The 24,009-nt window shown below is 41.1% G+C and overlaps 1 protein-coding gene across 1 annotated transcript; it reads right to left on the bottom strand.

The window, feature by feature from the left end:
• Positions 1 to 303: 303 nt before the first annotated feature.
• Positions 304 to 23,189, bottom strand: zgc:110329 (uncharacterized protein LOC550500 homolog). Its single transcript, XM_061672850.1, has 8 exons — positions 22,874 to 23,189; positions 17,309 to 17,494; positions 15,642 to 15,716; positions 15,433 to 15,528; positions 13,167 to 13,283; positions 10,140 to 10,190; positions 9,477 to 9,593; positions 304 to 1,438 (listed from the first exon to the last, which is right to left on the bottom strand). The coding sequence occupies exons 1-8, from the start codon at positions 22,958 to 22,960 to the stop codon at positions 1,103 to 1,105; spliced, it is 1,065 nt and encodes a 354-aa protein (XP_061528834.1). The 5' UTR covers positions 22,961 to 23,189; the 3' UTR covers positions 304 to 1,102.
• Between the last annotated feature and the right edge of the window lie 820 nt (positions 23,190 to 24,009).

Here is a 24,009-nt window from a genome sequence, read left to right on the forward strand (position 1 = left end):
TTTAAAGAAGTTATTGATTTCACCAGTTCTGCCTCCAACTGAACTGTATCAATGATGGCGCTTTATTGAAGGCTCCATCGTTACAAGCATTTTATAAATGACGGCAAATAAACACCTGCTGGTACTCTGCCGCTGAGTAAATAAACGCCTCAGTTAACAACTCAACCGGAAAAGTCCACTTTCACCTCAATCCTGCATTATTATTTTTAATGGGTTTGTTGTTCTCCCACCCTTGTTATAGTTTTGTGAATTTACATAAAATTGTAATTGTAAACTTGTACAAAACACAGTCACGCACAGAAATCGGTAGACAAATTCCAGTTTATTAACAAGCGCAGTAGTGTTGGTACAAGGCAGGAGCTGGAGGGAAGCTCAAATCAGTGGTGTGATACTAGCTAAAACTGTCCAACAACTCATTTAGAGTTGTAGCTTGTATTGTCCCTTTGAATGATGGAAATAATAAAAAAAATAAAAATAAGCCTCCCCTTTGAAAGCTTATGTAAATTATCATTTTACAAATAATGTACTTCTTACACGGTACAAAACATGCACTCCACATTATTTCACAACTATCAGTTTTACAGTGTACGCCGACTAAACAAATCCAACTGAGATCCTAACTAAAAAAATTTCACAATCTGTACACATCCGTCACAAGCGTTACACGCATGACATATGGACTAGTCCTATTTGTTCCATACTGAAAAACCTCCTTTACTCAACAATTAATTTTTACACAAGATTCATCCTCTTAGCTATTGGGCTGTCTTTGAAACAGCCTGAGGTAAGCTTTAACACATTAGATGTAGCTCAAATTCAAACGTAAAAAAAAGCTAATTAAAATGTGATGCCAAAAATCCTTAAATAACACAATAAATGACAAAGGTTTAAAAAAATTAAAAGCTGATGCCGTAGGTTGTTTGTTCTCAGAATTTATAGTAAACAGAAAGTAAAGTGGCAAATAATTTTGGATCCCTTTGGCTGACCAAATTCCCTAAATCCATCAGCAGAGGTTCAACCATTAAGTAGTGCAACACAAATCAAACAAAAAATAAAACAAATCGAAATGTTGAAGGGAAGGCAAGAAGGGCAACAAGACCACTCAGTGTTCCCTTTTCAACTTGCGGCCCACGTCTACCTCGTCCAGCCCGGTGGCTGACCTGGACTGTTGAAGTTCTCGGAGTTGAGCGTGTGTGCGAGGCGGCTGCTTCTTCAGCTTCTGCAGGTGAAGGTCAATGGGGTCCAGTTCGGGTTCAGAAGCTGGAACGGGCAAGTAGCCACCGTCCCTTGGCAAGCACATACACCAGCCCGCGCCGGCCAGGTCCAGCTCACTGTACTTGAACTCCAGCTTCTTCAGCTTGAAGTCCACCATGTCGACAGACTCGTTCATTTCCACAAGAAGGTTCCAGAAGACGCAGCTCAGGATGATGCCAAGCAGCTGCAGAGACACGCACACTTGATGAACTGTCATGCAATGTGCAGCGGTTATGCAACTACTGTATTTTCACGACCATACGGCGCACTTAAGTCTTAACTTTTCTCCAAAATGGACAGGGTGCCTAATAATGCGGCGTACACAGAGTTCCAAAATCTGTAAATGTTGTGTGACTTTGATGAGCGCTCCGCTTGACTGACTAGGAGCATTTCCTGCCGACACGTTGCTTATATTGAGGCAAGGCGGACGTGACTGAGGACAGCATGCAGACGTTAAAGGGTGCGCGTAAAAGAGGACGCTAAAGGCACGCCCCCAGTAGGTATATATTGGCTAAGGACCCCCGAAAACTGCACCTACGAAGAGACACGCCTACGGAGCACAGTTTAAACTGCAAGCTGTCAGTTACGCAGAGGACCATGGGAATCGAGCAGCCGCGAGAGAATTCAAGATCAACGAATCCATGGTTTGCAAGTGGATGCCTGGGCTAAGGTATCTGCTTTCACTGTTGTCAGAGCTTTCGCGAAAGCCGGCATCATTGCTGAACAGCCCCCCGGCAACGAGACTGACTCCGACAATGACGAGAGGGAACCCGGCATGTTTGATGGCAAAATTACCCAGCTGTTCATTTCGGATACAGAAGATGAGGACTTTGATGGACTTGTGGATGAGGATTGATCAAAAAAATAACAAGAGTACATTGTTAAATACTTCAATAATGTACAACCAAACTCAAGTTTTGCTCCCGCTGCCTTTTTAAAAACACTGATTTAGCGTGCATGCATGCTACTGTATGTTTTAAGCTAGCGTATGTTTTACCATGCCTGCGCCCAATAATACGGTGCGGCTTATGTATGTGTTGAATACAGAAATAGACCCCGTAACTGAGACTGCGCCTTTTAATACGGTAGTTTTAATGAGTGGCCAACAGTCGGCCACTAATTTTGAGCGACTAATCCACACCTTCAATTTTTTTTCTCTTTTCTTTGTATTATTATTATATGGCGACTGTGGCTAGGTTGATTCGCTTCTTTCTTCACAATCATGGCACATTGTTTGTAGTTCAATAAGAAGTAATACTGTAAAGTTCTGTATATGTGGCACCTAAAACTTTGTTTACTGATAAGAACACCAGGGGTCGCAGGTTTTCTGTTGCAGAGAGTTGGTAAACAGTAAACCCCCGCTATATCGCAGTTCACGCACCAGTCCCGGTATTTTGCGGTCCATCTTTAAAATGACTTTTTATTATTATTTTTTAAATTATTTAAACGTTACTTAACCAGGTAAGGCAATTGAGAATAGTCACTCTGGGATGCAAACGCGTTCTTTTTTGTTATTAATTTTGATATTACATATATTCACCACTTGGCGACATTTAGCAGCATTTTTTTTATTTCCGGGTGTCTTTGAAATGTATTTTATTCAAGTTTTTTTAATTAGAATTATTGTGCTGGTGTGGGCCACTGACTATTTCTTCAGGATTTTCCAGTTCAGTCACGTTCGGTCATGTCGCTTGACATCCGGCGGGTCAGAGGGCAATTAGACGAGTCACCAGTCAATTACAGGAAAACTGTGACTGAAGCATTATGCCAGCCACATCCAAGTCAGCTATATGAATCACGACACCAAGTATATCCATGGGGAACATAATTGCCCTGATTCTTATTCAATGTGAACCAGGCTCCCATGTAATCAACATATGCGTGATGTTGGGATCAATTACAGTTATTTCAACTTGGTAATAATTATGCTTTGATCATCATTTCCACATTAGTGATGGATGTAAACATATTGATCAGAGAATGGCATTGCTGCCGAGGGTGGTCCAGAGTTGAACATTGTAATTCGACCCTAGTGTCTCCGACTGGGCATTAAAATTTGAATAAACTGCAGTCTCAGATGCGTAATTTAAGTTAGGTTCAGCTGTCCGTGTTAAATGAGAGTGATGCAATAAAGGCGATAAAAAGCTCACCATTCCAGAGTTACCAAGAGCAATTCCCTAGAATCACACTGGCACTGGGCTACTTTGTAAAGACAAATGTGTAGTAAATTCAAGACTTATTTAACAGTTTCATTGAGCCCTCATGGCTGTGCACGTCCTTGTGAAGGTGAGGTAGAGCGGAGTCAGTGAATGGGCGGCGAGAAGGTAAATCATACCCCGACTCCAGTTGCTTCAAAAGATGGCAAAATCTAACGTTTTCTACCTTGGACAAAGGTTGGTCATCCAACGGAATGGATTCAGTTTTGATTTTCTTGGCTTTTTCACTGTCCATGGGCTTTTTTTTTTTTTTTTTTTTTTTTTTCCCCCCCCTTTCTTCAGCAAAGTCTGTTTAACTGTGACTTAAAAACACTGAAGAGCGTCTTTATCCGAGTGGCTGCAATAAACTTGGGAGTGTACTGCTGGGTGTTTGTTTTTCAGGTGACATACGAAATTTGTAGTGTTCAACGCAGCATGATCTATTCCGCGATGCAAAATCCCCAATTTGCACACATAGCAAGTTGCCGTTACTTTGTTTCCACTTTCCAAGATAAAATATTCCCATACTGCAGACTTTATTTATATTGACTTTATTCTGTTACATTTGGCAATAGCGGTGTACAACAGGATTGTTTCATTGCATTGCATCCTTAAAAAAAATGAAAAATAAAATGGTAATGAGTGGAGGACAGAGGAGCCTCTTAAAGAAGTTACAGGTATGCGAGAGCCAGAAATCTTGCTTATTTGTGGGTGACCAAATACTTATTTTCCACCATAATTTGCTAATAAATTATTTAAAAGCCAGACAAAGTGATTTTCTGGATTTCCCCCCCCCTCTCATAGGTGAGGAATACCTATGATGAAAATTACAGGCCTCTCTCATCTTTTTTAGTGGGAGAACTTGCACAATTGCTGGCTGACTAAATAAGTTTTTGCCCTTTTTTGCCCAATGTATATATTTTCAATGCAATTATAATGGGCGTCAATTACCCGTGGACTTACGCTATCCATGGTCCCAATCCCCTGCAAATAGTGTGGGTCCAGTGTAAATGTAAATAAAATGAATGCTCCTTACGTTGCACGAGGGTTCCACCCAAAGAACCCAGAAAGAGGGGGGCTGAGGACTAGCAAACACTATCCAGGAAGAAACAACAGGCCCCCAAGAATACATCAAGAAGATGGCCCCCAGGGACAACCTATTAGATGAATGCCTCAGGCAACAGAAGACCAATAATGAGAAGGAGCCAGATGGGCTGTCATAGAAAGACAAGCCCCTGCATGGCATGTACCACCGACAAATTGAAGAAGTGGCTGACATTGAGAAAACAGCAGAGGCTGGAAAAGGCTGGACTAAAAGCCAGCACAGAGGCATTAATCATGGCAGCACAAGAAGAGGCCCTAAACACAAGCTCCATAGAGAGGTCTGGGGTCTGGGGTCTATCACATCAGACAAGTCCTCAGGTGCAGGCTATACAAAGAAGCCCCAGAGAGAGTGCAGCTCATCAGAGCAGGATCAAAGATGCTGGCAGGCAAGGCATACATGGACCGGCATAACCAGATAGCAGGAATAGTGTCCTGGAACATATGGACCGGATGTCCCAGAATCAAGATGGCATGGTTTAGAACAACCAAGCAAAGCTCTTGTATGACTTCAAGACCCAGACTGTCAAACTGGTGATGGCGAACCAGCCTGCCATAGTGGTAGTGGATGAAAATCAGAAGACGTGAAGGTCGTGATAGATGTGATAGCAAAATCCAGAAAAAGGTACCTGAAAGTTATCAATGACAAGGACTGAAGGACGAACTGGAGAAAATGTGGAGGGTGAAGGCAATGCCGCCTGAAGTGATCGGGGCACTTGGGGAAGTAATCTCCAAGATGGGTGGATGGCTCCAGCAGATACCAGGAACAACATCTAAAATGTCCATCCAAAAGAGCACAATACTGGGAACCACAGAACCTTCAAGCTCCCAGGCGTCTGGTAGAGCACCTGAGCTGGGAAAGGTTTTGAAATGATTTATCTTGGGCTCTTTTTTTTTAATCTCACAAAATGCTGGCATTTGAACAGATGTGTAGACTTTTTAATATCCACTTAATAGATGCATATGGCTGTTCCCATGAAAATAGATTGACTAATATGTGCGGCACATTGGTACTATTGTTAGTGTTTAGAGTTGTGCCCAGCACTCAAACTTTGGATGAGGCATAATATAAGACAAGCCTTGTTTAACCATTCAGTATCATACAGTTTCCACGTCTTTATCTGTGGACTTCTGATTTGCAGTTACCACAAAGTACAGTGCCGTGAAAAAGCATTGGGCCTCTTCTCAAATTCTTATTTTTGCATAGTTTCCCCACTTTGTTTAGAAACAAACAATAACCCGAGTAATTAAATGGTGATTATTGTTGTTATTATTGGGGATGATTCATTTATTAAGGAAAAAAAACTATTCAGTTACCTGGGGCCTCATGTACAAAGATCTGTGTGGATTTCCTACTGAAACATGGCGTACGCTCAAATCCAGAAAACGTCGTACGCACAAAAATATCCAGATGTATCTGTGTAATCTGTGTGTATGCATGAATCCAAGCACATTTCCTTCGTAGAGCCCAATCAACATGGAAATGAGTGCACATGTTGGAGTAGCGGACTCCTCCCTGTCCACGCCCACATTTAAGTATGCAAATTTGATTTAAATGAAACCTGCACCTGAGATCCCAATCTCTGCATGATCAGAAAAAAAAGGAAAATGGGCAAGGTAATGAAGAAAAATAATTTTGCTGAATGTGAAGTTGCTCAATGAAGTGGAGGTGCGCAAGAAAATCCTCTTTGGCATGCTGTCCGCTGGTGTTAACAACACGCGAAAGAGGATCGAATGGGACAGCGTGTGTGCGGCTGTCAATGCTGTGGGTAGGAACAGCACACGCACGCTGAGCTAAAAAAAAAAAAAAAAAAACGGTCAGACATTAAGGTGGCTGTGAAGCGGAGGACAGCTGCCCACCGCCAAAGTTTTTTTAGGAGAAGAGGGGTAAATGTCATTTTAACACATTTCAATCATGTGCTACTGATTTACATGTTCAAATTAATTAAATTCAAATGACTCTCTTCATCAGTGCAGTCGCAACCACACGCTATATGTTCGGGGGATTCGTCCACAGTCCCTGGCGTCTCCTCCAGCATCCCCAGGGTCTCCGACGCAATTAAGCTCCAATAACCGGCTGCTGCTGCACCCGTGCAGACTGATAAAGAGTCCTTTGAATTTACTTAATTTGAACATGTACATCGGTTGATTAAAATGTGTTAAAATGACAATGTACCCCTCTTCTCCCCCCCAAAATATGTCATTTTACCACATTTTAATCACGTGCAACCAATGTACGTTCTAATTAAGTAAATTCAAAGGACTTTTTTTTCCAGTGCATGTGCTGGAGTCACAAGAAGCGATTGCGAGGGCAAAGGGCGGCATAAATCATCACCTTGATCAATTAATAGGTGTCCTCACAAATATCAGTGATTCATCAATTAATCATGAATTCAGTCCTTGCATCTTTTATATTGTTGAAATCAAATGTTGTCGGGCATTAATTGTTCATCAGTGCTGATTGTTAATGTGTCTCTGATGTGCCGATTTATTATAACAGTTTCCTAGCATCACCACTAAGTGTCACCAAAGTACCAAAAGCTGTAGAAACGTGCGTACGCCAGCCATGCAGTTGGCGTGAGGGACGGCACATTTCCGCGTTCATTTCACTCTTGATACATCTGACCTTTTCTGTGAAAAAGAGCGTATGCCACATTTTTGTGCGTACGCGCCTTTTGTACATGAGGCCCCTGGTCCTGGGTGAAAAAGTAATGCCCCCCAAACGTAATAACTGGTTGGGCCATCCTCAGCAGCTGCTGTAGAAGAGCATTTAAGAGAATTTTCATTTATTTTAATTTTGCCTGTCACTAAATGCCGTTGGCATAGACAGACGAACAAAGATATATTTCTGAATAATAAAATTAATACAAACTATACAAGACAATTAATTTTCTTAACTCATTCACTGCCAGCCGTTTCCTGAGTAGGGAACCCCTAGACTGCCAGGCATTTTCGAGCAATTTCACTGATTTTTCAAGCCTCACAGAATATTGTGTACTATGACGATGTAAACCACCGAAAGAAAGATCAGACTATCTTCTTTCATCAGAAAAAAAGTTTCTCTAGCTTATACCGTTCTTTAGTAATCGGCAGTCAAATATAGGCTACTTTCAGCCAAATCTGTTTCTGGAGGGAAAAAACTGAGAAAACAGCCTTTTTGTGAAAGTAGACACATCAAGCAGAACAATGACTTTGACAAAAATATATATTTTTTTTCTTTCGTGAAAATCTCAAATATTTGAACATAAAACAACACTGCGAAAGTACTCTTGACAATGTACAGAATTTACATTAGACAAAAATGCATGAACAAATGGGGCTCCGACACTTTCTTCCTCCAAATTCTCCTCCTCTACCGTTTGCTCAATAGTCCAGATTTTTATTACCTTGCGCATAAAATCTACCAGTTTTATCCACATCTGGATTTTATTTTTCTGTGGGAGTGAATGCCATCTTGTGTAGTTGTCATTCTCCTTAAAAACCAGTACCTAATTCTGCTCGAAGCACAACCTGTGCAGTTTAGAAATATAACTTACTATAAAAATACATTGTTGAAATTGCTGTCGTGGGACGTGGAGAAAAAAAAAGCTTTTAATTACCTTTTTTGTCTGCGCTGCATAATGGAATGGGAGTCAAACGTCTGCTGGATGCATAACCTGTACGTTTTAAAAAATACATACGATTACGAGAGAATACTTTGACGTGTTTTGCAAGGGTTAAAAAAAATGTAAAAATTTTTAAAAAACTGCTTTTCTTCGTCGGTATCCTAAAAGACGTTCGACTCCCGGGTTTTGAATTCCTCCAAGATGGACGAGCTGTAAACGGCAAATTCAAATAAGTACTGGCAACAGATGTTACATTGTAATATGAACTAGTGGGACTCAATTATGTTTTTATGTAACAAGGATTGAAGGAGCATGTTTGCTCGCTAAAAGTAGCTAACGCTAGCTGCGAATGAGTTAACTTAGTCTTCGCCTTAGTTGGAGTTAGTCGGAGGAAGCTCGGGATGAAGCTCGGCTGGGTATCCAAAAGGGAGTTCACTCATCTGACGATTTCAAATCGCATTTATTCAAATCCTAGTCTGCTGACGATCAGCTGGGAAGCGGCCGAAATAATGGGCCGGCATTTTGGGCGATAGCTTTGGAACAAAGCGATAGCTCGGAGCATCATTCTGGGTCTGAGCGTCATCCTTTATTCCCCCGCATGATCTAAGGCGTCATTCCTGTCGGTCGCAGGAATATATTTCTTGCCTTGGCGCAATACATTTCTAGTACCGAAAGCTTTTTTATATATTTTCTTTTATTTTGTCTTCTCTCTTTGCCACCATTATGCTTGCACTATGCATTATGTCTTCTCATTGTCTCTTGTACCCGCCCCCTCCTCCTTCTTCCTCTGAGGGAGGGACATTCACCTCAAGGCATTGTTGCCCTCGACAGGGTGCCATTTCTCATTGCAATTATCCAGAAACTTGACGATCACACAAACTGCACAAAACCCTCCCCCACCCATCCCATTAAAAAAACCGCCATTGACGTCTTTAGACGGCATTGGCAGGGAATAGATGGATTCTTAATGACGTCTTTAGGTGGCATTGGCAGGGAATGAGTTAAGAGTCAACAGGTACTGAACCGATAACCGTCACCAAAAAAACGAGGTACAAACCGAACCGTGGATTTTGTGAACCAGTCCACCCCTACTGCGAGTGGGAAAAAAAGTCTTCTTGCAGTTATCACTTTGGGCAAATCAAGTATTTCATCACAGTTGTGTCATTCTGCAGAGATCATCTAGTTTTCAAAAAACCCAATATTATATTAAAAGAGAAAACTACCTTTCATCAACTTTGGTACTCAAACATGAAGGACTCATGCGAAACAGAGCTTCAAACTGTTCAGCTACTGTGAGTTGGCACATTGGCTTTTAAGTTACCTGTGGCAGCCCTATGGCACAGCACAGTGCAACAGTTATTCCAATGTTGTCACTCATCCAAAGGTTGACTGCGTGGATGCAGCCTCGCACGTGGATCTCTTCCTGCAGGGTTTCACGCTGATGCACAGCAAAAAAAGATTAGTACACTTTTAAATTGAAACTGGGAAGTGCAAAACTGAAAAGACATTCTTAAAATGGTCCTTCATGCATCTCCACACAGTTTTTTTAATGTCATACTTTTCGAAATACAAATGGAAAAATCTAATTGATCTATCATCTGATCTCCAACACATTACTGCATTACAAAACCAAACCATGCAAATTAAGATTGACAAATTGCTAAAATTGTTTTTTTTTTTCTTCTAATGGGTTTATTCTTTGTTCAACTGCTCAGATTTTGCAAGAAAAGTAGGTCAGTTTATAGAGTGATTATAAAAAAGCGCTCAGATGACCACAGACACTAATAAATTCTATTAATTCTTGCCTAAATAGAATTGGCTGTATCCCATTAAACATTGCTAGTCTTTCCCACCTCCAGATAAATACCACTGTAACAATGTCCTTCATTATATTTTATACACCAGCATCCTGAATGGAAATAGTTGACGTGTGTATCTATTACTACAATACAACATGTGTGGTACAGAAACAAATTCCACATACCTGTCTATCCAGAGCCTTGGAACCACATAAGGTGTTAATGACCTCTCCTACCTATGGAAAGAGCCCACAGTGAGTGAATCTGAAACTAGACACAGAATGTGGAGACATAATGTACCAGTGGCATGCTCCTCTTATGGGGGTGTGGGGGCATCCACATCGCCTGCCAGCCAGAGCGTGAACTTGTGTGCTAGAAAACGGCAGCGGCCTTCATAGCCGGGAACTGATAATGGCGGCAATCTTGCCTATGTTCAGCCTCTCTAATAAACTCTTCTTTCAGCGTGTGAGTGCTTGTTAGTGTCAGACAGGGCAACTGTTCCATATTGCTGTTGCGCTGCTTCCAGAGACTATATCAGTGCTTTGAGGGGAGGATGATACCAGACATTGGGAGCATGGAGCTGCTCCTCAAGGACTACCATTTCATTTAGAGAGAAAAATGAAGACTATATACCAGAGCATGTCTGTCCGCACGATACAGACTTGGAAATACATAGTCTCTTTTTCCAGTGATAAAGTACAACTCCAATTCCAATGAATTTGGGACATTGTCCATCCATCCATTTTCTTTGCCGCTTCTCCTCACTAGGGTCATGGGCGTGCTGGAGCCTATCAAGTTGGGACGTTGTGTTAAACATATATAAAAACAGAATACCATGATTTGTAAATACTATTGAACCTATGTTTTATTGAATACACTACAAAGACAAGATATTTAATCTCACCAATGTCAGGAAAAAAAGTTTGGCGCAACATCCGTAAGTGCAACTTGAAACTCTACTATGCAAAGCAAAAGCCATTTATCAACAACACCCAGAAACGGCGCCGGCTTCTCTGGGCCCGAGCTCATCAAAGATGGACTATTGCAAAGTGGAAAAGTGTTCTGTGGTCCGACGAGTCCACATTTCAAATTGTCTTGGGAAATTGTGGACGTCGTATCCTCCGGGCCAAAGAGGAAAAGAACCATCCGGACTGTTAAGGACGCAAAGTTCAAAAGCCAGCATCTGTGACGGTATGGGGCTGTGTTGGTGCCAATGGCATGGGTAACTTCACATCTGTGAAGGCACCATTAATGCTGAAAGGTACATACATGTTTTGGAGAAATGTATGCTGCCATCCAAGCAACGTCTTTTTCATGGACACCCCTGCTTATTTCAGCAAGACAGTGCCAAACCACATTCTGCACTTGTTACAACAGCGTGGCTTCATAGTAAAAGAGTGCGGGTAGTAGACTGACCTGCCTGCAGTCCAGACCTGTCTCCCATTGAAAATGTGTGGCGTATTATGAAGCGTAAAATACGACAACGGAGACCCCGGACTGTTGAACAGCTGAAGCTGTACATCAAGCAAGAATGGGAAAGAATTCCACCTACAAAGCTTCAACAATTAGTGTCCTCAGTTCCCAAATGTTTATTAAATGTTAAAAGAAAAGGTGATGTAACACAGTGGTAAACATGACCCTGTCCCAGCTTTTTTGGAAGGTGTTGTAGTCATAAAACTCTAAGTTAATAATTATTTGCTAAAAACAAAGTTTATCAGTTTATTTTTATTTATTATATGAATGTTGTCATGTTATGTACTAAATAATTTCTGTTGGCTCTTGGCCTTGAAAAAAAGATTTTCCTCTCAGTAAGCTTTTCCCTGGTTAAATAAAGGATTAAAAATAAAATAAGGCCCGCCCTTGAGCTGCTGGACTGTGATGTGAGACCTTTACCGGTCAATCCAATGACGCCGAAAATACGTTTTCTGAAGACAACTACTGCCTGAATATTAATAATGTGTATCGCTGTGGTGGTTTATGGTTTATAAACAGGTAACTTACCATTTGTGTGTGTGTGTGTGTGTGTGTGTGTGTGTGCCTGTTATGTGGGGAACACACACACACAACTCAGAGCGCTGATGTTTTAATGATGTCACCGCGGTCGAGTGAGCTTTTCAGCTCTAGCTCTAGCTCCCTAACTTGTTAGCTCACCGGCTAGAGTGAGTAAAGTTTCCCAGTAGGGTGCATCTACGGAGCAAACGCCGTTCTGCCAGCGGTTTGCTGCGTCGTGAGCGGCACGGCGGGTGTTACAACAAGAATGAAAATTTATCGAGTACAGAAAAAACTCTGTTTCCATTGTATGGAACGATAACCCGCCTACTCTGCCTCTGATTGGCCACCAAGACATTCAATTTGTACTTTTGATTTGCTGTGTGTGGAAGCTCTTCAAACACACACACACACACACACACACACACACACGGTAGGTCTTAAAACATGCGTCTATAAGCGCAGATTGAATATGCTTCATGCGTCCCTACAAATTTTTGTGCGTCTCAGACACGGGACTAACATCAAACGATATCCCTGAGCAGTCACTGATTTAATTATAAAATTTTGCATATGTAGAATTGCCGTTATCTGGGCTGTCGTCTTGCTTCTTTTTCTTCATCATCATCATCTATTTGCTGTTGCGGCATGCTCCAGAGGGGAGAAGCCAAAAGACAGACTACTCTCAGAGACGTTAAATACAGTAGTATGCACCAATAATTTAAATTTGAAACGGTAATACTAACATCTGAAATCTTATCATGGTTTATCAGTCATCATTATAAGTATTATAAAAAAAATATTGTCAAGTTAGCCTGGACATCTAACAAACAAACAACAGCATAGCTCATTTACATAGGAGACCTAACCTGACAGGGTAGACGGCGATGGTCCAATTATGTAAAAAATGGGTGCTTGCCTTGAAGCTCTATTACCTTTTATTATTAACAATATTGTACTTAGCAGCAGAGAGAGACGGGGGTACCACCTACCCACGTTGCATTTACATTTCTATGGTAACTGTTATATTTCTCCTCTTTAAAATCAGGGAGTCTCCGGAAGTTTGTCTTTGATGCTCAAAAAATTAACGTCTCATGGGATGTGCTGATGTCTTGGGTGAGTTAACGCACAACCTCCAAGTTTTTGTGTGTCACTTGAGATGCATATTTTTGAATTCCGAAATGTACGACCTTTTGGCCGTTCGACGTAAGAGTTGCACTGACCTCACGGCGGACACAGCAGGTATATGGAACCCCACATGCTAGTGGGCCGGTACCATTGCAGAAATGGTATTGGTTGACTCCCCAATCCTTATATTCATCTCCGCCACAACACGAAAACTGGACCATACAGAACAAACAACAATTTAGTAGGATTGACATTTCTGTGCATCCGATGCAGAAAATCTAAATGTTGCAATAAAAACAGGTACTCACTTAAACACAACAGATCTTTGATGAGAAATAACTATCAATTAGGTCCGACCTTTCTGAAGGGCAACCCAAATTGTATAACTGTATACCTTGCAATGTCAGATGGCTCCGAACATAAATGGCACCAATGCTATTGCAATGTTTATTGCTCCAATAGAAAATGGATTGTGAGTGGGCAGCAGACAAAAAGAAAACTTCTAAATCATAACCATGTGAAATGGCTTGATTTGACCTATTAATTTCATAGGCACATGCTCTGCCATGACTAATCAAACGTTTTACACTATGAACTGAAACGTAGAACCTATACTCATTGTTGCTAAATGACATAACCTGCGATCACTGCATTAGGGTTTTATATAACATGACCTGTGATCACTGCATTAGGGTTTTATATAAAAAACGTTTTCAAGAAACCCTAAAAAAAAGTTGGTTCTCTCATAAGTAGTGTTGCCTTTCATCATACAGTTTATTCTGAAATGCTATTTCAGTACAAATGCAATTCCAATGAAGTTGGGACATTGTGTTAAACATAAATAAAACAATACAATTACTTGCAAATCATGTTCAACCTATATTTAATTGAATACACTACAAAGACAAGATATTTAATGTTCAGACTGATCAATTTTATTGTTTTTAGCAAATAAACATTAACTTGTAATTTTATGGCTGCAAAACGTTTCAAAAAATCTGGGACCGGGTCATGTTTACCACTGTGTTACATCACCTTTTCTTTTAGAGAAAAGACGTTGCTTGGATGGCAGCATATGTTTCTCCAAAACCTGTATGTACTTTTCAGCATTAATGGTACCGTCACAGATGTGTAAGTTACCCACAGTAAGTTAGTTTTTGATCTTTGCATCCATAACAGTCCAGATGGTTCGGTTCCTCTACGGCCAGGAGGACACGACGTCCACAATTTCCAAAAACAATTTGAAATGTGGACTCGTCGGACCACAGAACACTTTTCCACTTTGCATCAGTCCATCTTAGATGAGCTCGGGCCCAGAGAACCCGGTGGCGTTTCTGGGTGTTGTTGTTAAATGGCTTTTGCTTTGCATAGTAGAGTTTCAAGTTGCACTTACGGATGTAGCGCCGAACTGTATTTACTGACATTGGTTTTCTGAAGTGTTCCTGAGCCCATGTGGTGATGTCCTTTATACATTGATGTCGGTTTTTGATGCAGTGCCAACTGAGGGATCGAAGGTCACGGGCATTCAATGTTGGTTTTAGGCCTTGCCGCTTACATCCAGTTATTTCTCCAGATTCTCTGAACCTTTTGATGATATTATGGACCGTAGATGATGAAATCCCTAAATTCCTTGCAATTGTACATTGAGGAACATTGCCCTTACACTGTTGGACTATTATCTCACACACTTGTTCACATAGAGGTGAACCTCGCCCCATCTTTGCTTGTGAATGACTGAGCAATTCAGGGAAGCTCCTTTTATACCCAATCATGACACCCAACTGTTCCCAATTAGCCTGTTCACCTGTGGGATGTTCCAAACAGGTGTTTGATGTGCATTCCTTAACTTTCTCAGTCTTTTTTGCCACCTATCCCAGCTTTTTTGGAACATGTTGCAGCCATAAAATTCTAAGTTAATGATTATTTGCTAAAAATAATAAAGTTTATCAGTTTGAAGATTTTTGAAGACACAACATCCCAACTTCATTGGAATTGGGTTTGTAAAATGCAAAGAAAACAGAACCTTAAAAATGCATTTAGAAAGCTATCAGTCGTCAGAATTCACGGCCATGTTCATCACTACAGTATTATTATATAATAATGCATTTCATTTATGGCGCCTTTCATGTCACTCAAGGTAATTTCAGAAGGTTAAAAGTACAATATAAATATTAAGCATTACAAAATGAGCAATAATAATGCATCAAAGTAGTCTAAAACTCTAGAGTAAAAAGACAAAAGTAGATAAAGCCAAACCAGTTATAAAGAATGCCTGTTTAAAAAGATGTGTTTTGAGTAATGAGTTGAATTATTTGATATGACTCATCTTTTATAATGTGAATCCATATTTTAACCAAATACCTTTTCTTGCACGTAATCCAAGATGTTTTTGAAGTCCAGGTCGTCGTAGTAGTGCTTGATTCCCTCTCGTATACTGCTTTGAAACAACGAAGACGTCTGGAACGGGTGGCACCATAAAAAGTACAGAGAACAATGACTAACTTGCAAACAAAGCCATCATGAGGTTATTGTGATGAGAGGTGATAATCAGGCTCGTTGCCCTCGGTTACCTTCTTCTCGAAGATGAGCGCTATAATAAGGGCAATAGCCTGAAGAAGAAGCAAGACACAGAGAACGCAGAGGAACTGTGGAGGGACAGAATAAACTTTATATGGAACATCACTTTTCATTTGGACACCCAACACACTCACTCACCACAAGGTACGTCTGTGCAATCTAATAGGAGCCAATACAAGAACTGCATTTAAAAAACAACAACACAAAACAAAACAATGCCTTTACAAAGACAAACATGCTCAGTTGACTGCCATAGTCAGATAAATATAAATAAACAATATGCTCATTATTGTGGTTGTAGTTTGCAGTGGTGTAGAACTGCCTTGCATTGTACAGAGGTGCCTGGGGAAAGTAAAACTGGAACAGTAAGACTTTTGATAGATGCTGCTCTCGTATCAGACATCACCGAAGGCTCACTATTGGGTAAACCGACAATTTTTTTATAGCTTATTGTAAAATGCTAGATTTTTACATTTATGATTTCATATAATTAGACTTTACACCAATCTTTTGGGCCTTATTGGTAGTAGCCAATAATTGGCATATTATGCTGATAGGCTTTAATGTCATAATTCGCCGATCTGATCAATGACGTCATCGTGTACAGTATATTTGAATCCAAAAGCTAGTTTATTTTTAGCCTTGTCGCGTGTCTTTTGACGTAGTACTGTACATATCTGACCGCCAATAGTTTTTTTTTTTTTATAAACGAAGCTGTGGGACAGACAATACGTCTGAGACAGACAACACGTAATGCGTGGATCAGACTACAAGACAAATTTGGTCTTTCGATTGGACAATGTCAGACTTTTGCAATATAATCTTGTATTCGGATACCACCGCATCCCGTTATTTACGATCATTGGGCTTTATCTTGTCAACTCAAACGTGACCGGATACACTCATTACCACGGCGACGACAACAACAATCGATCGTGTCGTGTGTATTATAAGAACAAAATGGGGGCAAACATGTTGGTGGTCACCGGTGCTCGAGAGAGGACTTTAATTCAAGGCTTGCGTATCGTATTAAAACTAGGTTTTAATACGATACGGCTCGCAAGCAGACAACAAAACGTTATGTAGCCTAGCAAGCTAGTGCTAGCACTAACGGTTGTGCGTAAACATGCTACTGTTCTGTCGAATCATGCTCTAAAGTTCCGGTGTGTGTGTGAAGTAATGTAATTACAATAAAGTAATTTTATTACAGTAACTTAGCACCCATTATTTCTGTCATGTTGTAATGTTGGTTTGACCTGACTGATTAGAATACATGATCTGACTAGAGCAGCGATTTCCAACCTTTATGGCGCCAAGGAGCATATTTTACAATTGAAAAATCTCACGGCACACCAACAAACAAATGTCACAAAAAGTGGATACATTAATTACTGTATGTACTTCATGGCATCTCTTAGAAAATCATTTATTTGTTCTGTCTGTCACTATGCCTCACTGGCATAAATAGATGAACAAATATATATTTATTGTAAATATAATTTGTTGAGCAATTAAGTAAATGAACAAGTCAGTTAAATAGAAACATTGCTCCATCTTGTGATCGGCTCGGTGATCGGTTATCGTTTTTTAAAACTCTCTGATCAGTGTTGAGTGGCTCAAAAATAAAATAAAAAAAGACTATTTCTTTTAACATTCTTACCATGTGCAGCAGGGTTTTGTTGTCCCTGAGGGAGCCAACCATGCCCACAAGTGAGACTGTGAACATTACCAGACCCAGCAGAATTAGCACCACTGCAGGAGCCAGGAAGAGACCTTCCAGGGTTCGATTTTTCTGCCTTTCCACCTCAGCGTACACCCCCACGCAGAGCACACAGAGACCCACCAGCTGGACAAAGAAAAAAAAGAAAAGTTTTTTTTTTTTTCTTCCCTCCCACGTAGTTTCAAAGAATCACAATGTGCTGTTGGGATTGCAGTGAGATTTTCTTTAATGCTTAAAAAAGTATTGCAAAAGAGACTGCTGTCTCAGACTCAATGGATCTCTGTATACAATTTAGCAGCAAAGCAGTGATGCATTATTTGAAAGTAAAAAAGAAAAAACAAGAAAAATGTTTTGTGTTCTGTTAAAAACGATTAATGCACATAATTTGATGACTGTAATGACGAAACAAACAACGATTATGGCCAAAATGATAATCACTTATTTTGATCAATACTGTAATTATGATTAATAATGAATTAATTATTCCTCATGTTAGGGAAAACTACTTTTTCACTACTTTTACACAAACCATATGTCAACAGTTTTCAGTGCGAAATAAAATTTAAATAAGAATAAAGGATAGATGGTAAAAAAAATAAAAAAATAAATTTTATCCAAGAATTCCAATTTTACCAAGGGCTAACTGAATAAATATGCTATTTACAGAATGCAATCACGAGGTGAAACTCATTTGACGCAAATACAGTTGATACAAAAACTACACTAAACCATAACATTCGGCTTAAAGCACCGAATTTTAATATAAAGATCCCGATCAATATAGTGAATTATCAACTACAGGAATGGCTACATTGTTCTGCTTGTCCATAGGTCAGTCATGGTCGCAAACTGAAAAGAACTCGACAGCTGTATTATTTACTCCGGGCGTTTTTCCACTGCGGTCAGGCCAGCCTCCAGTCGTAGTCAAGCCAGCCGCCACAACTATTGTTAATACTATGGATTACGGTAACACGCTGCCAGCCCTCGCAGCACGTTGGAGGCATGTTCATTCATTCATCTTCGTACCGCTTCTCCTCACTACGGCCGCGGGCGTGCTGGAGCCTATCCCAGCTATCATCAGGCAGGAGGCGGGGTACACCCTGAACTGGTTGCCAGCCAGGAGGCGGGGTACACCCTGAACTGGTTGCCAGCCAATCGCAGGACACACAAACAACCATTTGCACTCACATTCACACCTACGGACAATTTAGAGTTGTCAATTAACCTACCATGCATGTTTTTGGGATGTGGGAGGAAACCGGAGTGCCCGGAGAAAACCCATGCAGGCACGGGGAGAACATGCAAACTCCACTCAGAACTGTGAGGCAGACGCTCTAACCAGTCGACCACCATGCCGCCTCTCTGACAGCCAATAAAGGCACGATCAGGTTCTCCGACGTTTTTTAAAAAAAAAAAAAAAAAAAAAACTTTATTGGCTATCTGACAGCCAATAAAGTTATTTTAAAAATGTTTATAATAAACTAACATGTTGGTGAGCCTGATCGTGTAAAGCTTGCATTTTACACTTGAGACTATGTGATTTCCGGGATGCACATGTCACGGAAACAATGAGTCCCAACCCAGGAACATTGAGCCCCTGCAACTTTTCAAGGAATATAGATGCAGTATTCCTCCGCTATATCACAGTTCTTGCTGTGCGGTCCCAATATATTGCAGATTTTTAATTACAGTTGTTACTGTATTTTTTACACTGTTTGTATAATATTTTTGTGTTATCCAATGCCCGTGCTCTCTCTCAGCACATTATGAGTTTAGGTCTGTTATAATAGCACATTTTTTAGGATATATTTTCCCCAAAACTGTCATGACAGGCAATAGTATCGTTGATGTGTTTTATATAATGATATTAGACCATAATAATGCAAGGACATCCTTTTTAAGAACAATTAACTTTATTAACTAAGTCTAAGAATAATCAACGTTGACATTGTAATGTAGAACAATAAAGTATGACGGCAATGACGGCAATCCCCGAACCCGTTGGTGGACACCAACGGTGAGGGATGCCGTCAAGCTGAAGGAGGAGTCCTATTGGGCCTTTTTGGCCTGTGGGACTCCTGAGGCAGCTGATGGGTACCGGCTGGCCAAGCGGAATGCAGCTCTGGTGGTCCCTGAAGCAAAAACTCGGGTATGGGAGGAGTTCGGTGAGGCCATGGAGAAAGACTTTCGGACGGCTTCGAGGAAATTCTGGTCCACCATCCGACGTCTCAGGAGAAGAAAGCAGTGCACCACCAACACTGTGTATACTGGGGATAGGGCGCTGCTGACCTCGACTCGGGACGTTGTGAGTCAGTGGGGAGAATACGTCAAAGACCTCCTCAATTCCACCGACAAGCCTTCCCATGAGGAAGCAGAGTGTGGGTTCTCTGAGGCGTGCTCTTCTATCTCTGGGTTTGAGGTCACCGAAGTAGTTAAAAAGCTCCTCGGTGGCAGGGCCCCGGGGGTGGATGAGATTCGCCCGGAGTTCCTATAGGCTCTGGATGTTGTGGGGCTGTCCTGGTTGACACGCCTCTGCAACATCGCGTGGACATCGGGGACAGTGCCTCTGGATTGGCAGACTGGGGTGGTGGTCCCCCTTTTTAAGAAGGGGGACCGGAGGGTGTGTTCCAACTACAGGGGGATCACACTGCTCAGCCTCCCTGGTAACGTCTATTCAGGGGTGCTGGAGAGGAGGTTCCGTTGGGAAGTCGAATCTCAGATTCAGGAGGAGCAGTGTGGTTTTCGTCCTGGCCGTGGAACAGTGGACCAGCTCTACACCCTCGGCAGGGTCCTCGAGGGTGCATGGGAGTTCGCCCAACCAATATACATGTGTTTTGTGGACTTGGAGAAGGCGTTCGACCGTGTCCGTCGGGGAGTCCTGTGGAGGGTGCTTCGGGGGTATGGGGTACCGAACCTCCTGGTACGGGCTGTTCGGTCCCTGTACGACCTGAGTCAGAGTTTGGTCCGCATATCCGGCAGTAAGTCGGACTCGTTCCCGGTGAGGGTTGGACTCCGCCAAGGCTGCCCTTTGTCGCCGATTCTGTTCATAACTTTTATGGACAGAATTTCTAGGCGCAGCCAAGGCGTAGAGGGGTCCGGTTTGGTGGCCTCAGTATTGCATCTCTGCTTTTTGCTGATGATGTGGTTCTGTTGGCTTAATCAAGCCGTGAGCTCCAACTCTCACTGGAGCAGTTCGCAGCAGAGTGTGAAGCGGCTGGGATGAGAATCAGCACCTCCAAATCTGAGACCATGGTCCTTAGTTGGAAAAGGGTGGCATGCCCTCTCCAGGTCGGGGATGAGATTCTGCCCCAAGTGGAGGAGTTCAAGTATCTTGGGGTCTTGTTCACGAGTGAGGTAAGAATGGAACGGGATAATAAAAACAGTTCTCATGTGTCTTAAGATATCTGTGACATGCTTTGGTCAAAATAAAACAACAATCAAGAATTACACCACAGTTACAATCGTCTTTTTACAGCCTTTTTGATCAACCTGTATCAAGTGGTAGTCCTGTCTCATGCAAATGAGCCACTGGTCACCACACCCCCTTTAGCTGTGAGGTGTGCCAAGGCAAGTATGGCTTCACGTTAGGAATGAATACAAGTGGCGGACCTATTTTGAACTCCGATACTTAATTTTACTTTGAAGAATTTTGTCTGTGCTGTGTGCAAGACTATAAGCCGCTTTGGTGGGTCCTGCCTGAAAGGGATAGGCCGATAAATGCTGTGTAAAAGTGGCTAGTAAATGCATCTGCTGTAAATTGACTTGTGGAGGTGGCACTTCATTGCCAAACTGTCATATTAGCCGACGTTCTCACTTTAGGACTTGATGCCCAATTCCAATTTTTTTGTAAAATCCGACCTTTTTATGTAGTCATTCACATTACAAAAACAAATGCGACTTCTTCAGCTGACGGAATGAGTCCACGAAGTGAGACTTATGTGCACAATTCATCACATAGTGCATGCGCACAAAACAGAAGCACCGTGTGTTTATCGAATATAGCCCTGGGTGTAGGTCTCAGTCCTGACACATTTGTGTTAATTTCAAGGATTTTGTGGAACCACAGTCAACAATTTCTTATATTTATCAGTTCTAATGAAAGCATCTTCTTTTTACCACCGACTGTTTTTTGCACCGTCATCTGCCACTGCTTTGGTGCGTGTCTGTTTTGTCAAACAGTTGTGACGTCTTTCGCCTTTGATGATGTATACGTCGGCTGAGCGTGACCTGAGCATCCAGACTGCACTTGCATCAGATACTTATCCAATTTCTATCCACATATGAAAGAGGCCTGGGTCGGATATGAAAAAACAAAAACAAAAAAAAAAACGGAATTGGACTGTTCACATTTACATTACAAAATCTGATACATGTAATACATGTCATGAATTTACCTGCAGTTTGAAAATGGCCTTGGACTTTTCAATTAGTGTGCGGATCTGTGCACTGTGTGGACACACACAACATACAGTAAGCCCCCTATGTATGGATATTGTTGAATTAATCTGTCTCACACATTGTCAAGGCAGGATTTTCATTTTATGTCTTTTCTGTCCCTACAAGCCCAATTCCATTCAATTAATTTGGCATATGCAACAATAATGCTAAACCCCACTAAGGGAAGTCTCATCTTGCTTCACTATTAAAGAGTAACTATTGTTTATGAATATGACACGGTTAGCGAGTAAATGCCCAAACAGTTAGGCGCTGGTAGAAAAAGCACGCATAGGCCGTTGTCATTTTGTATCGGCAGAACAACAATGATGATTCTTGCCTTTAAGGGGGGTCCAACGCCCTGCACCACCGTGCTCACGTTCATTAGCCGGTGAACGCTGTGCGAAGCTACGGTACCAAAGTCCACGAACGTCAGCTTTGTGTATTGTTAATATTATCCATAACCCATCATATAATAAACATATTCAAACTTGTTTCAATGGGCATGGGGGTTGCAGTGGGCATATTTGTCTCGAAAGCTTATGGTTTAGCATCCTGGTAGGATTCCCCGATGCCAAATCCCGTTAGTAAATGTAGCCACTTAAATTGACATTCACCAAGATTAGATATACAAAACTATATGCTTTGTGTAGACTCGTAATAGAGTTTCGAGAAACATGATATTATGTGCTGTTCAAGACATAGCCTTTAATCGCAATTATAGCAGCTGATATCTGCCATATCACACTCTAAACCTGCCTAGCTACAGAGCCTTGAGTTTCAGAACAATCATGACATACAATTTAAAATTGTGTTAAAATGAGAGGCAGTAATACTTATTGGTGCAAGCCGAATATCATAATGACCCATCCTGATTTTTTGATATGCCCAATTGTGTGTCTTAAAAGTATAATTATGCTTATAAAGGCTGTAGTTCAAATTCAAATATTGTACTTTGACGTCTGGGTGTGTCTTCGTGTGGCTCGCGTTTAACAATTGAAACACATTTCATCGTCATTTTTTTTTTTTAACCGATCGCATGTTAATTAAATGAAAGTACATGCAACTTACCGAAAACAGCATCGAATAGACGTTGAGGGTAAATTTGATGAAGTAATAGAAGTGGTTGCTTTTCCTCAATTCCGAATAGGGAGGCATGGCCGCTTGTGTTGGTGAAGCTAGCTAGGCAGCTCGCCAACTACCCTCCTCTTTTAGTTCCCTTAATGGTAAAGTACTGGTAAGAAAATAAAAACCAAAAAAATACGTTTTAAAAATTACACCGTTAACAATATGTTCAAGCGAGTGAACGTTTCTTTTCTTTCAAAATGAATCAGGTCGCATTTCGCACACGGTTGGAACAAAACCACTTCCGTGCAACCGGCTAGGATACGCTTTGTTTTGACTCCAACCTTAAAGGGCCAGTGCACCAAAAACGCCACTGTGGATGATTGTACTCATTGAAACATTATGAGGATATTTAAGGTTTGCAGTCAGTGCATATTAATGATAGAAATTCATGATCATTTTTTAGAGATTGGAAAGGGAACCTGAAGAAGGAACTGAAGACACATTACACTCCCATATACATTTAAACATGAAAAGGGAGAATGCACTGGACTGTAAAGTGAAGATCCAACTGTTAAGACTTATTGACCTGAAATGTTAAAATCTGAATACAAAGATGAATTCACAGTCCATCGATATAAATTCAGTAAATTTAAAAAACGTTGCAGAAAGAAGGCATCATATCTATGCATTAACATTTTTTTATGTATAAAGATATTTTAATGCAAACAAAAAAGTCACTCATATTACAGGAAATGCATTACTCCTCACCCCCTGTGCACAACTAATCCCTAGCTCTTGCTTCAGGTTGCACCAGTTGTTGCCACCACTTGTGGGATATATTTGGCATGCTCATCATGACTGCCGTATTTACAAAGGGATTTACGCCGCCACAAAGCTGGCCATGTGTAAAGTTCACCCCCATAGATTGTCAGTGTCTGGTTTATTTTTCTTTTAAGATTTGTTTTCTCGTGAGGTCATTGCTTGTCCTATTTTTATTCAGAATTACATGTGTGGTATTATTTCAAATTTAAGGTGATGTGATTTTCTCACTGACAGACTGATGTATGTAGATGTACAATATGTCACTAATTAGGTTAAATTCAATTAATTGTGGTTCACACGTTTGCCTTAACATTCTG

Source organism: Phycodurus eques, chromosome 3 (assembly GCF_024500275.1).
Source record: "Phycodurus eques isolate BA_2022a chromosome 3, UOR_Pequ_1.1, whole genome shotgun sequence".
Lineage (NCBI taxonomy): Eukaryota > Metazoa > Chordata > Actinopteri > Syngnathiformes > Syngnathidae > Phycodurus > Phycodurus eques.

What these genes read in the sequence shown, in the direction of transcription:
- zgc:110329 (XM_061672850.1), bottom strand. Translation starts at nt 22,960, where the DNA reads ATGCCTCCCTATTCGGAATTGAGGAAAAGCAACCACTTCTATTACTTC. An exon ending in CCTGCTGTGTCCGCCGTGAG is followed by an intron (nt 10,191 to 13,166) that starts GTCAGTGCAACT and finishes CTCTTTCCATAG; the next exon opens with GTAGGAGAGGTCATTAACAC. An exon ending in CCAAGGCTCTGGATAGACAG is followed by an intron (nt 9,594 to 10,139) that starts GTATGTGGAATT and finishes GCTGTGCATCAG; the next exon opens with CGTGAAACCCTGCAGGAAGA.